Source organism: Aulostomus chinensis, chromosome 19 (genome assembly GCF_037954235.1).
Source record: "Aulostomus chinensis isolate RoL2024-O1b breed Wild chromosome 19, RoL_Achi_v1.0, whole genome shotgun sequence".
NCBI lineage: Eukaryota > Metazoa > Chordata > Actinopteri > Syngnathiformes > Aulostomidae > Aulostomus > Aulostomus chinensis.
The window spans coordinates 10,221,774-10,236,667 of NC_141338.1; the positions used below are offsets into that span (position 1 = coordinate 10,221,774).

At 41.7% G+C, this 14,894-nt stretch overlaps 1 protein-coding gene across 1 annotated transcript; it reads left to right on the forward strand.

The window, feature by feature from the left end:
- Positions 1-14: 14 nt before the first annotated feature.
- Positions 15-14,588, forward strand: rab14l (RAB14, member RAS oncogene family, like). Its single transcript, XM_086188286.1, has 8 exons — positions 15-169; positions 5,098-5,156; positions 5,972-6,025; positions 8,211-8,388; positions 9,550-9,616; positions 10,667-10,754; positions 12,029-12,059; positions 12,149-14,588. Exons 2-8 carry the CDS (start codon positions 5,105-5,107, stop codon positions 12,324-12,326), a joined length of 648 nt encoding a protein of 215 aa, XP_086044412.1. The 5' UTR covers positions 15-169; positions 5,098-5,104; the 3' UTR covers positions 12,327-14,588.
- The last annotated feature ends 306 nt before the right edge of the window (positions 14,589-14,894 follow it).

Consider the following 14,894-nt stretch of genomic DNA (forward strand, 5'->3'; position numbering starts at 1 on the left):
GATCGCTGCATGTGATGCTCTTTGTCCCAGAAGCCCATTGTATACAGCGGAGGAAACCCTGTGCGGTGAGAGCAGCCATCTTGGATAGACAGATCATTCTTGAGCCAGGATAACCTGCCAAGCTCTTCTGAAACAGCCCAACATAAAGGTCTAAAAGACTTCATTTCTGGTAAGGATATAAAGGGAGATTATTTGAATACATCAGTACACGTATACTTTATGTCTGACAAATGTAGAGACACTCATTGAAATTATGAAGCAGTTTAGCTAGCCTGTTTTTACTAGGAGTCAGCTAATTGTAAAGCTAACGAACCTAGCTAACAGGAGGCTAATATCAGGTTGGTGACTGTGGTAAACACCCAAGAATGCGTTATATCATGTATTAAGCTGGCAGAAAATGCTTATATAGACGGGAACGGCCTTGTTCACTGACCAAAAGAGAACTGTATGTGTTGACAAGATTGGATACGCATTTTGGTCCTATAGTACAACCCTCGCACTTGGCTGCCAAACTAGCATGCTAAAGCTAAGGTTAGTTAAGTATTTGTGGCTTTTGAGAAATTATTCCAGGGAATAGTTGCTTTTACGTGTGATGAATGGTATTTTGTCGGTCGTGCACTGTTTAATAAACGCAATTGACAAACGTGATTATATTTCTGCGTTATGTTGTCATGAGACACAAGTAGATGTTAAAAACTAGCTAACGCAAAGTGAGCTGACATATCAGCTAGCATTTATTTAGGGCCGTGGTTGTTATCAGACATGTTTATCTAGATAATCATCTAAATGAATGTTACATTTCTTTATTTTTCTACTTAAGCAGGTTATTATGTTGTGTTTGTTAGCAATTTGCAGATAATTATGCTAACGGATGCTGTCACTTTGCCGGCAGTTAGGCTAAGCTAGCGGCTGTCTTAGGGTAGCAGGCGGAACGTTATAGTGTCACGTTAAAGAGTTAACGGGAGACACTCCCGTCGGGTTTGTTTGTATGTGTGTATTATGATCATATCTCTCTCTCTCTCTCTCTGTCTCTCTCTCTCTCTTTCTATTCTGGTTCGTAAAACGAAAGAGATCGGAGTAAAGTCCGTAAACGATCCAATACTTATTCCTGAGGCTTGGGTGACTTAACCTTATTTTCCAGCTTTACTTTTCCAAACAGATCTGTACTGTAGTCGAGAGACAAAATGTATTAATTTAATGGTTTTCATTTTTCCGGATTTTGCTTAATCTGGCTTTATCAAAAATAAAATGCTGCATCATTTCATTTTCTTGTGATCCTTCTAGCTTGATCCAATACTTTAATGCAGCAACATTGTTTCCTTCTATTTTTATAGACTTCAATTTATTATACACATTTACAGAATAATCTTAATTCAGCTTGTATTTATTGTGAAAATGTGCTTGGTTGAACGGACTCTTAATTTAATTCCTAGGTTTCGAACAGTGGGGTAACACAGTGACAAAATATGTGTCATCATTTCCTGAAAGCTAAGATTTGAATGAGCCATTTGTAGTTTATTCTCTCACCCCAATAGGATGTGGCTCTTTAGAGGAAGAAAGCGGGTGATAGTGTTTCTCTGGAGTAATAGAGAAGTGCTGAGACTGTAGTCTGGTCACATGTTGACTCGCCTTTTCCTTAATGGATTCTCATGGGGTTTACCTCTCTGGAATGAGCAAAAAGTTTAAAAACAACCACAATAGTCACATCTGAATCTCATTTTGTTCACTCTCTAGTCAGGATTACCATCTCTCAAAGCTTGCTTACCGAAGCACCACATGAGGGTCATGTGATGGGAAACAGCCTAGAAAAGGCCCTCAAATGTTATCCAGGGATTGTAAGAAATAGTAATGGTGTGATTGTGAGACCTGATTATGGTTTCTGTTTCATTTGGAGAGTACGTTGGCTGAATCAGTGTGAAGGATTTGCAACTACATTCATTGTTTCCACTCACATTTTGAATTAACAATATAGATCTACATAGAAATCCTGTTTGATTTAAAAACAACAACAACTAAAATCTCACTTTTGCAGTGTGTCAGCTGATTCAGTGAATGAAGCTAAAGCAGGAAAAGTGTAATTATATTGGTGTCATCCTTTAAATCAACATTAGTAGTATTTGGGGTAAAGAGAAGATTTTGGACTTTTGTTTTCGTACCATGGTTGTTACTGTGAGGTCAGTAAACCATGTTTTTCAACACATCGGTAGGAGGATGGCCACCCTGGCAATGATGACGCAAGTTGTAATGTTAGTCGAAGTAATTGCCAAATGCCAAGTTGTTGTTTGTGGAAGTCTGCAAGTTCGCCAGTTCTTTTTGGGGGCATCAAAACAAAACCAGAAAGCTGTTTAGCTGTACATTATTTCAAACGATAACATTCAGCAATAACTTTTGTGAAGAAATCATTTATTGTTCAGGAAATTAGCAATCTTGAAAGACTTCCTCTTCCATCTGGCGTACAGTCAAGTCAGCAACTTGAGATATGAGAACGGAGTTGGAGTCAAGACAATGTCTATTACTGGGTTGTTTATGAAGTAACAAGAATTCAGATAAACTGAAAAGCTAAGTCATTACCAGAAGTTTGCAGATGGTTGTGAGATAAGATTTCAACCACTACATTCTCTGCTCTCGACACAGGCTGTTTACCTGCATGAAACCACCACAGTACTTGGAAATGTGATTGGTCAGTTACACTCAGACAACAGAAATCAGAGCACTGTTGCATTTGAAAATCTTTTCTTTTGCATATAAATTCAGCAGTCACGTGCTGATATAATGATCAAGAAATTACAAATACTGAATTGTTTTTTTGGTATATCATTTCTGCACATTTTTTCACATCAGATTTTTGTTGCTGAAGTCGTGTTGGTTTCTTTCATCATACGACCATTTTTGTTAAATCAGTTCAGGTGACACCATGCACTTATCCTCAAACAAGTAGTCTTTTAGCCCGCATAAATTTGTGTGTACACTTTTAGTATCTTTTGCTACTTAATATACTGTCACTTTCTTATCATCCAAAGTCCCTTTTTTCTTTTTACTTTTGTTTTTGTTGCCTTTCTGTAGCGTCTCTTATCATGCCCCTACCACATTTCTCAGGATTGTGTCAGCTTTAATCTGCCCAGTCACACATGGTCACTGAACTGCAAATGCTAAAGAATGAGGCTTACACAAGTGCTAGGCTCTGATGTTGCACACTGATTTGAGTTATCAGGAGCTGTTGATCGGAACATACTGCTTTAAGATTGACCATCTTTGCTAGACATAGGAACCATCTGGCGGCTGATTGATTATGCTTCTCGTTAAATGTGAATTATTTACTTTGCTACAGCAGCAATGCTTTTTGGCAGTCCCTCAGTACAGAATTAAAATTATTTATTCAGCTACAGCAAAATAGCCATGATGTCAGGAGGTGGCATTGTGCTTTGCATGGTAAAAAATATCATCAGAAATAACTGTGTGAGCTATAAAGCAGTTGCATCAATGCCATAAATGACCAGATCATCATCATCAGTGCAAGGTTAAAAAAAAAAAAGGAGCATCTTGACACAGGCTGTAGTGCGTTTGTGTCAGTGCTCTTTTATTTGTAGAGGTGATCTTTCATGCGAGCAAGGAGTCTTATTCTCCTGCATGCCTTGTCAGTGTGCTGTAAGTTAAGTTTGAACAATGACACATAACTGGGTATCAATCAGATACGTGTCAGGCTATTTTTAGTTCCAAGGCTATGATGCTCCTGAATGTGCTGGCATACAGGTAAGGGCCTCCAACTGTTTTGTGAGATCAAAATGAATCAGTGTCACTGTGTTCTGCCATTATGAGAAGAGACAGCAGGTTGACTTGGCTGCTAACTTAGTGTTGTAGAAATGTGACTCCCTTATCTTGCATTCATCCCCTCTGTGTTCACAAATTCTCCATCACATTCCAGAGGTGAGAGAAAGAAACTGTTTCACTTAAGTTCCATGATTCAGACACTCGGGCCCTGTTAAGATCTGGGGTTAAGAGACACCCTGATCCGATCACATGTGGATAGTTTAACTACAATTGTGAAAGTACTCAAAACACCTTGAGATTCCATTACCGAGACCACTTTTGTGGGGTGGGGTGGGGTGGGGGGGTCTGAGCCACAGTCTCCTAGCAGTGTAAATGCGAATGTGTCCTTGACCATCAGTCATCCATGTTTCCCTTCAAAGAGGAAAATGCACTGATTAAGTGAAATGACTGGGTATTGTGCAACATCCAAATAAACAATAGGTGCATCAAACATCTCCAGCAGTTTGGTTTGTCAGGAACACACCAAGGGATCAACCCAATCTATATTCAGTCTTTTGATGTCAACCTCTGCTGATTTGAATTTCCAACTGATGGGAAAAGTATCACCAGCTGTAATGCTGGCCCTCTTATTTAAAGTCAATGTAGCTTACCCATTAGCTGATCACTTTCGTTTTGTTTTTTTGTTTTTTTTTTTGCAATGGCTGCTGAGGTTTAGAAGGTTAGGAAGATTTAAGGCCACTTGCTCAGTCTGTCACTGAGTCACTCACTCACGGGGGACGCTAAGGAATTGTGATTGGATGGTTTTAGTCATGATGACAACCACCCAAAAGAGTGTCATTGTAATTGTGATGTACGGTAAATGCAGCAAAAAATCTGTACGGCAAGTGCAGAATTTGAGATTGGTCGTCATGGTTTTGTGATGTCACACAGCCCATGGCCCTGCAAATTACAATCATTCTGGAATAAACTGCCATCAATCAGTTGCTCTGTCCCCCTCCAGCAGTAGGATCTTATATTATGTCATCTGCTGGACAGTGCACAGCCATCACACCTTGCACCAAATTCTTTGTTTATCCACACTCAACTTCATCATTAAAGACATTGTAACCTTGTTGGTGCATTATCCCACCGGGAACCACGGAGATAACCTTGAGCCTTTTAGTTCTAGCAAAAGTCAGACATCAAAACGCTGGTGAATCAAATGGGGCACCGTGGCCTTGGATGTATTCATACTTGTTCGAGCAGTCTTCATTTTGGAAACAAAAAACCTTGTCCTTAATTACACTGTTCAAGCCTTCACCTCTTTCTCTCTGTTGTTCTCTCTTTCAGAGCCACAATGGCCACTGCACCATACAACTACTCCTACATTTTCAAATACATCATTATCGGTAAGTGTACAATGACCACCTGTGTGTGGAAGCTCATGGGACCATCCAAAAAGCTTTCACCTAAGTGTATTTATTGCAGACTGCATGCTGCTCTGTGCACTGAATGTGCCAATAATTTCTCTTGGACCATGTCTGAGGAGCCCTGCGGAGTGTCTTAATATATTTGTGGCTGCCTGTTTCAGTTACTACTACGACTACTTCAATGCCTTTCTACTCTGTGCTGCTCAGAAAGGGACAATGTAGCACACACTGCTTTATGTAATGAATTTTTAGACCCATTTCTGTGATAAGATTTATGTTCTACATTTGCTGTGTAACAAGAGGCCTTTAACATTTTGTTGCTTTTAGTTTTATGCACATTCACAGGCAGACATGTCCATAAGTACAATCACACACCCACAGCTCTTTATTCTCCTCTGCCATCAAACTTAAATCACCTTGCCTCAAAGCAAAGAGCAGGTTGTCAGGTCTGATCTTAAAGGGAAGTCTGAGTCTATAAGAGCAGCCTGAATAAGTACTTGTGCTTTTTCTTTGACTAGAACAGAGCAGAAAATGTAACCGTACTTATTATTACAGCTGTGTAATTTTGACTACTTCTATGCCAAAATTGAAAATACTTTCTAAGCTTTGGATTTTAGTGCTGAATGAGATGAACCTCAACCTTGTGTGTGTGTGTGTGTGTGTGTGTGTGTGTGTGTATCCAAACGTTGTTGCATGATGCATCGGGGCAACACTGCAGGCTTGAATAAAGAATTCTCCTGTTCTTGCCTTGGTTGACCTGAGTTCGCTTCCTTCATTTCTGTCTCTCTCCACAGGGGACATGGGGGTAGGGAAGTCATGTTTGCTTCACCAGTTCACAGAAAAGAAATGTAAGTGCTACCCTGATTTTTGATGCCTTTTCATCTGTGTGTGTGATTCAGTGTATGTAAGGTTTGCCAGGTTCAATTGAAGTGCCTAAATCGCTTTAGATTTCTTTCTGCACCAACGGAAGCTGGTGGCATAGAAGTCAAGTGTGAGCTCAACAGTGAGAGACTCTTCTGTGTGTCAGCTGCAGCCTCCCATTACCATTCAGCTCTGTTGTGTTTGGTGCTACTATTAACAAGCCAGATGCTGTATTCCTCATTCACCCATCCATGATCACATCCTGCACACACACACACACACACACACACACACACACACACACACACACACACACACACACACACACACTGGGGTATCTCAAAACAGATTTTAGATTTAGCATTATAGAATTTTTATTATAGATCTATTTATGGTTGTTGTTTTCAAAGTAGTGAAGTGTGAGTCTACTTGCTGTAAATGCTGTGATCAATAATTCATGCACCTGCGAGAGACTTAGAATCAAGATGTGTGTTACTGCAATGTTTGTGTCCACAAAATGTGTCAAAACGCTGATCATAAACTAGTCATAAAGTTAAGGTTTCAACAACTGGAGTACAAGCTTGAAACATATTGCTTATCGCACTACATGGACAGTTTAAAACTTAATGTTGTGCTTCTGAAAATTTTTGTAATGTTGATTTTAAGCTGGTCTGGGCTCTGTTGGTGTCAACAAACTCCCTTTACACTTCTTGTGCAGCTGCTTTGACATAAATGCCACAGAAGAGCGAGAGGAGTTGTTAAACACGCAACTGAACAAGCTTGTGTTGGGGTTCTTTGGAGAATATTTTCCCTCAATCAGTAGTAGTTGATAGCTACAGTGGGTTTCTACTGTATATTGTTTTATCAACTTGACAGTTGATAACTGTTGGAATGCTAAGTAGAATGCAAAGTAGACACGAGGCTATGTACACAGCTCATGGATGTATGAAGAGAGCGGAGAGTAGATTCTGTGTCAGAGGTGGAGCCTCAGCTCAGTCCTACAGAAAGTTGCTTAGTGGTACATGAAGCACAGAATTCTTGGTTTCTAGTTAGGAAACGCTGGTCTGCATGTTCCGCACAGAAGAGTAGAGCAAGCACATGAGACTTCCTCATTGAAGCTTTTTAATCTCCGATTTAACTTGGAGGTGAAATGATTTAATCCACTGATACTTTCCAGACTCTTTCTAGGCTTTCAAATATTAGAGTCCTAAATTGATCAAATTACAAAAAAAAAAAAGTATCTTGTCATTTTCCCTCTTTCCACTTCTTTCCCTGTATGTCCCTGGAATGTCTTTTTAGGCTTTGTTGCATCACATGACCAATGTCATACTTAAAACTTGAACGCGCGCTTCCTGTATCCAGGTCTTGTGATACATCCATGACACAGCTGCTATGTTTAAGTGGAAACATTGGAAAACCCATTTCAAGATTAGATCACATCTGTGGGTAAAATCACTGCCTTTTTTTCTGACAATGAACCAACCAGCCGTCAAAACTGAGGCATATCAGCTGTGAAGCCTCGTAGTAATCCACCGATCAACTCAATGATCATGTTAGAGCAGTAATGGTGTGGACGGTTTCAGTCAGCACTTTTCACACGCTTTAAATTGCCCAGCCTCTTTGTTATGTTCTTGTGTTGTCGATGTAAAAATGTTGTCCGTGTTTTTAGGATGTTATACAATATGTAAGAAAATGTTTATGGGATTTTTTTTTTTCCTCGTTTTCTGAAGCAATGAAATGTAGATCTGTGCCCAAGCAGGAATGACTCTTCTGGGACAATAAAGTTTACTCTTACATTTAAAATATTTTGCCTCATTAAAAGACATAATTGCACGCATGATGGCATCGACTGCTGTTGTGTCATTTCATATTAACCAGCAGATGTATTCTGCATTGCAACCTGAATCACATGTTAACAATGGATATCAAAATGCCAAATAGCAGTTTGCCTCCTCCTCTCAAGTTAAGACTCAGCCAGTTGAATAGATGGTGCTGATGACCGATGCTCCGTATAGCAGATGGAATCCTGAAAGTATCAGTTAAGCCATTTAAAAAGGCCCTTGTGGCAGCAGAATTTGTGTGACAGTAATGAAACAGCCACTATTTTTAAAATACCCCAGGATTCTGTATTATTGCCCAAACCCACTCAGTTGTGTCTCTTCCTCTCCCCAGTCATGGCAGACTGCCCCCATACGATTGGCGTGGAGTTTGGTACAAGGATAATCGAGGTTAGCGGCCAGAAGATCAAGCTGCAGATTTGGGACACAGCGGGACAAGAGCGCTTCAGGGCCGTCACCCGCTCCTACTACCGCGGGGCTGCAGGGGCGCTCATGGTATATGACATCACTAGGTACGGGATGGTTTATGTCTTGATGTCAAAATGTGGAAGGTGCACAGTTACTGAATTGTCCCCACTTTACACCACAGCTTTAAGTGTTGACCATCAAATGCATTTTTCAAGAGGAGGTTAAATAAAAGCATCTGATAACTCAGCTCAGCCCCTCCGACTCTCTCCTGAGCAAACACCAACAGTTTGTCTGCCTTTCTTGCCCAAACTGCAAGTTGGTATCAGTGGGCTGCTAAATAAACAGTTAAACATGTGGAATGTGTATCCACACCACACCCATCTCCAGTAATGGCCCGCGAAACCATACGTAACTCAGAAAAACTCCTATGAGTTGCTGACATCACTGTTAATGTGGCCGACCACAGCTTCCACTTCCAAGACGAGACCAGTGTTGGTTCTCGACAGTTTCCCATGATGCCACTGCTGATATCTCTGTAATTAAAGACTGTGGCCCCACTAACGTTTGCCCCCTCTATTTCGTGCATGTTTCCAAGACCAGGGAAGCCTCAGGGTCTCAAATACTACACAGCAGTGAATTGATTTAAAAGGGAAAAAGGGGAAAAACAAGCCCTGAAAAGTATTGTTTTATTAAATAGTCTTTGATTTAATTAACAAAGGTCTTCTCATGCCCTTTCATAGTATTAGAGTAGTACCACAGCATCATAAATGACTGTCCGATGTCTAACATACTGTAGTAATTTACATATGACAGCGCGTAAAAGCTCCTGTTAGTAACGGTGAAGTGTACATAGTACCTGTAGTGCACTATTTGCCAGTTTGGCGGTGATGTCAATGTAAAATTTGGTTCTAAGTGGTGCGAAAAAGTTCCTCAGTTGAACTTGGAGAGACCTGGGTGCACCGGAGAGTGAAGCGTGTCAGTGTGTTGGATTAAGAGGGAAATTCCTTAGATTTAATCTTCTGTCCACTGATACTCTGTTGTAATTTTCTCAAGATAACACTGACTTGTCCACAAGTGATAATATCTACTAAAATGAAGTGGGACTTAATTGTTTGTGTACTCTGACTACCTTACACGGCGTGGAAGGAACAAACACTGATTACTCATTCGTTATTATGTAGCAACTGCAGCGTCTTTTCGGATCGCTCTTAAGCGATCTTTGCCTGTTGTCATAGTAACATCCACCCTCTATTGATGTCACACAGGAGAAGCACATACAACCACCTGAGCAGCTGGCTGACTGATGCTAGAAACCTCACCAATCCCAATACTGTAAGTACACGCGTACACATCATTTCCTGCAGCATCTTTCCTCCTGCGTCATCCTTCTTTTTTTCTTTTTTCCCTTTTTTTTTCCTTTGCCCCCGTGTCGTTCTTCCTCTGTTCACAGCCTCATCCATTTCTTAAATTGGATTGCGTGGTAAATATGATTAGCTTTAAATCATTCTGCTCTCATTTACGGAGCTCTGTGCTCCCTCACACAACACGCTGCCTTCACTCCGAGCACTCCCTCATCCAGTCAAAATGGGTTTTCCTGTCGTCTTTCCATTCTGCTCATAAGTATGAAATGGTGCTACATATATGAGCTCTTACTATTACAAGGAAAACTACGAAATGAGGATATTTTTGGAGACTCTCAGGAAACAGCTGTATCAGTCTCAGCTGTTTCCTGGACGACTGCTGTTTGATGGCCATATTGTGCCACTGTCTAGTCACGGTTTGTGTCAGCACGTGCTCCTGCTCCGGTGAGGACATTTATGTGGCTGGTTTAGTTTGTGAAATGAGTGAGTGAACTTGTTGTTCAATAATTTGACAGTAATTGGCCTGAATCTGATGGGGGGGGGGGGTTTAAGAGCTTCTCCATTCTAACTTCGCCAGAAATGGCGAGTAAATCACATTCGAATCCAGAAGCTTGATGATTTAGGATGAGTCGTACAGTTCATTTTCTGTGATTGTCATCGTCAAATCAACTGTACTTATATTTACGTCATCCCCATTTTCAAGATGAAATTGACTTTCAAAGGAAAGTTTAATATTTAGCGTCAGTGAGGAATTATTGTGAGTGAAGAAAGCTGAGCAGTTCCTGAGGAGATGATGAGTCTTGTCGCTGCTACAAGAGGAAGCTCGTCACACTGCAGGTGTGGTGGCGTCTCGGTAGCACGTGTCGCTCACACATGCTACTTATCTGTTGAGAAATCAATCATCAACCGCCTCACGCACCATTTATGTTCATGTTTATTTAGCATGTATGTCCTCCCAGAAGCACTTGGAGTGACTGGAGCGTCCAGGAGGTTGTCTCAGTCTTCCTCTCTGTCCTCACAGGTGATCATTCTCATAGGAAACAAAGCGGATCTGGAGGCCCAGAGGGACGTCACGTACGAGGAAGCCAAGCAGTTTGCTGAGGAGAATGGTGAGCCACGCAGGAAGGAACTAGAGGGCTGAGAAAATTTGACAGATGAAATGGTTTGAAACTGAAAAAGTCTAGTTAGAGTTGAATCCCGGGGGTTGTTAACCTTTTTTTTTATGCTTGAACTGTGGGAGACAAACAGACTGACGGCTTCACCAGTTTATATTTGCAGTTTACCAGCATATTGGAGGAAAAACAACAACAAAAAGAAAAAGAAAACACAAAAAACGACACTTACAGTCCAACAAATTCATTTGAAACATTTTCAGTGTCTGTCCCTCGATTGATCCTCTTCACATTTACATTTTTTAGATATTCGCCAACTTTTTTTCAAATGCATCTTGTAAATTGTTCTTCTTTCAGCTTCACATCACAGATACTAAACACTCTTAACTGTACAACTGAATGTCGCCTCGTTCATCTATCAGAAGATTCATAATGGAAGAATTCACTGTTGAATTTAAGAAGCAAGTCATGATTCACAACCCTCAGTTACCACTAGAGGTCGCTATGCACCTAAAACTGCCAACAGATCAAATTGGCCCACTGTTGGACTGCACTGATTTTCAAGGTTCATTTGTTTATTGGTCTATAACACATTGTGAATAGGTCGTTGCTGTTTATGTTTAGAACATTTATCCTAATCAAAAACCAATAATATTACTAAAACTATAAACTTCATTTCCATCGAGCTTCAGAAACAGCACGGGTAAAAAAGACCCGGCAGAAAAAGAAAAATCCCCTGCATGAATGGATCTTAAACCCTCAGGGGATGAAATACAGTCATTCATGTTCATGGCATCCGTTTTTGTACGGGCCATTTCATTATTGTTAACCTCCTGTAAGTGCAGCGGAGGATGTGACGGCCTCCGCCTACATGTCAGCTCAGGACACACGAGAGGAAGTCCAGCCTCTGGTTTAGCATCGTAAGTCTCTGCTATCCACACTGATGGCCAGCACATGACAGATGACCCGCTGCTGCTACACAAAAGGTGTCATCATAGAAACGTTAGTGTCAATTTAAAAGTTAGGGTGAGAAAAATGTGTAAATGATCCTTTGGGAACAAAGGTACATGGTTCAAGAGCAGCTGTGGGTAAATTTGCTGGTTTTAGCGTTAATGTTGAGACAGACGAGGAAACTGTGACTTCCAGAGTGAAAACTGAAGATAAAGTTATCTGGAATGGAAAGGGCGAATAAGGACGCAGTGGTATTTGAGGTATTAAGGTTCGGAACAATGCTTTACTATCTGTCATCCAGTGTGTTTTATGTCCTACAGGTCTGTTGTTTCTGGAAGCCAGTGCAAAAACGTAAGTCTGCTCAGAAACATCCTTCATCTCACATTCTTCAACTCCCGCACGCCTCTTTTCTCATGTTGATGTCTGTGCCCCGTGTTCAGAGGTGAAAATGTTGAGGATGCCTTCCTGGAAGCTGCTAAGAAGATCTACCAGAACATCCAAGATGGCAGCCTGGACCTGAACGCTGCTGAGTCAGGGGTCCAGCACAAGCCCTCGGCCCCTCAGGGCGGCCGGCTAACCAGCGAACCACAGCCTCAGAGGGAAGGCTGTGGCTGCTAATGACCAAGCAAACCCCCTCAGCCCTCCTTTCCATTCTTGTCTGTCCCGCACCCCCCCCCCCCCCCGACTCCATCCATTCCGCCACCTCCGTACATCCATCCACCCTCCTCCCTCACACCACAGGGAGCTGCATGAGCGCAGGGCTGCGGAGGGAAGGAACCGGATATCAATGTGGGCTCGACAGGCCCGGCTGTGTGGACTGTATCTCTCCTCTCCTCTTTCTCCTTTTCTTCTCCTTCTTCCTCTCCTCCTCACTTTTTCTCTTGTCAGTGTGTTCTCATTCATATCGCTCCTTCTCTACTCCCCTCCGCTCCTCTCGCACCAATCAGTATAGTCCATTGTGGCCCCCCCTCCCCCGTCATAGTAAAGTAGACGTCACCATGCATTACACGGGTCACTTTAGATAGAAGCAATGATGAACCGAGACTGTTTTTTTATGGTTTTTAGCTCTAAACGTACTCACATTGACCACTGATCAGTTTGTACCATTCAAGTCAGAAGCCCAAACTCCTGCCACCTCTCCTGCACGCTTTACCTATCCAGTGTTTTACAGAGACAAGTGAAGGCAGTGACGTGTGTGTGTGTGTGTGTGTGTGTGAGGGAGAGAGAGAGAGAGAGAGAGAGAGACACAGCCACACAGGTTAGAGGTGTGCATCAGAGAATGTCGTTGCCGGATGACTTTCATCGGCAGGTTTTTTTTTGTTTTTGTTTTTTTGGTTCATCCTCGTGGCTTTTTAATCTTGTTTCTGTTGCTCCATCTTCTCAGGGGAGAGTGTGGAGGAATAATAGAGAAAACCAGGAATTACCCGCAAATTCCTTGTGGGTAATTCCCCTGTCTCTCCTCTGAGAAATCACAGGAATGAATATTGGGAGTTTTCCAGTGTGTGTGTGTGTGTGTGTGTGTGTGTCTGTGTGTGTCTGTGTGTGTGTGTGTGTGTTAAGCTGGATGGAGGTTTCTTTTCACTAAGTTAAAATGACACTTTAACAAAAAAAGATGGCTTTTCTTTCTTTCTTTCTTTTTTGATGGAAAAATCATTCACATCTGTTTCTTTGCACCAGCCCCCTCCGCTCATCTGACCCCCCCCCCCCCCCCCTTCAGGTCATATCAACTGATTTTGTCTTTACCAGCATTTTCTTTGTCATTGTTTGTTGCCTTATTATAATTATGTTCTTGCTCTTTAATTTTCTTTTGCTGCACTTGCTCCTCGTGGATGCATCCCGATCAACAAATCCTGTGTAGAATAGTTGGAAGCTTTTTACCGGAGCGTCAACATGTGTAGTACCGATGGACACGGTCATAATGTTTCAAATGGTCAGCAGAATGGCCTTCACGACTTTAAAAAAGACAAACAAACACTGTTAGCACTCCTGTATCTCAAAGTTGAAGCTGCACTGTAGAGCTGATCTTTCATTTGGGCCGACGATCTTCTGCCTTGTATAATACAGCATCAAAAAGCAGCATGTCCCCACCCCCAAGAAACACGATGAAGTTTTTAATTTTCATTGATTTTCACCCCTCAAAGTACCGTTTTTTTGTTTTTCTGTTTTGTTTTTCTGTACCATAGCGACTCCCTGATTGGACAGCTGTATATATTGCTTCTTAACTATTGGTGACGACTTCGCTACATGGGGTTTAGACATTTATTTGCTGGCTGTGCCCAGATCTGTACAGTTGATGTGCTAGTGGGTTGCCTGTAATTCATGCTTGGGAAAATTCTGTAACATAGTTTCTATTAATAAATGTATGTAAAGGACAGACACATAGATGACCCCCAGCCTCGCCCCGCCCCCCCTGCCTGTCTGCACACTACTGATTGGTTGATTGGAGAGAAAGTAGAATGAGATGATGTGCAAAACTTGTATTTATGTCTAACTTTGAGTCAATTTTGTACGGAGTGGAGAGCGGGACACTTGTTTATTCTCTTTGCCCAACCCCATTAGAGCTCCTCCACATTGAGGGGGGGGGGGGGGGGGGGGGGGAGGCCTGCATCGCTGTCTTAACTTTTGGGGAGGGGAGGGGTTGTAACTTGTTGGAAGTTGGTGGGCTGGGGTCTTCCTCTTTTCCTGTGTCCCACCTCTTTGCTGTCTGAGTGACCACTTCCTGCTTTTGTCTGTCCACAACTACAAAAAAAAGTACATATGTATAAATTTTTAAGGAGCTGTGCTAACATTTAAATGCGTTCTTGCGTGTATATGATTTTAAAATGTTGACATTTTGATTTTAATTACAAAATACTCTAGACAGAAAATAAATTATACATAACCTGTTGTGTCTTGTTTTATCTCTGAAGTGATGCGCGACCCAAAATAATGACACCATTTATATCAAGTAGCACTTTGTATTTTATTGCAACAAAAATTGCACAAGGCAAGAGGGATGAACACTTAGGACTAAGAAAACATATTTACAAAGGAAAGCAAAAGTTGTCTACAAATTGGCGAAGAGGCGAGTGAAGTGTAGTGGTATGAGGGAGGAATCCATAGGAGCCGACACTGACAGTACCGTGTTGAAGTTCAGGCAGCTCGGAGTTGACTGGAGTCCTCAGGCAGTCCAACAACTACAGCAGC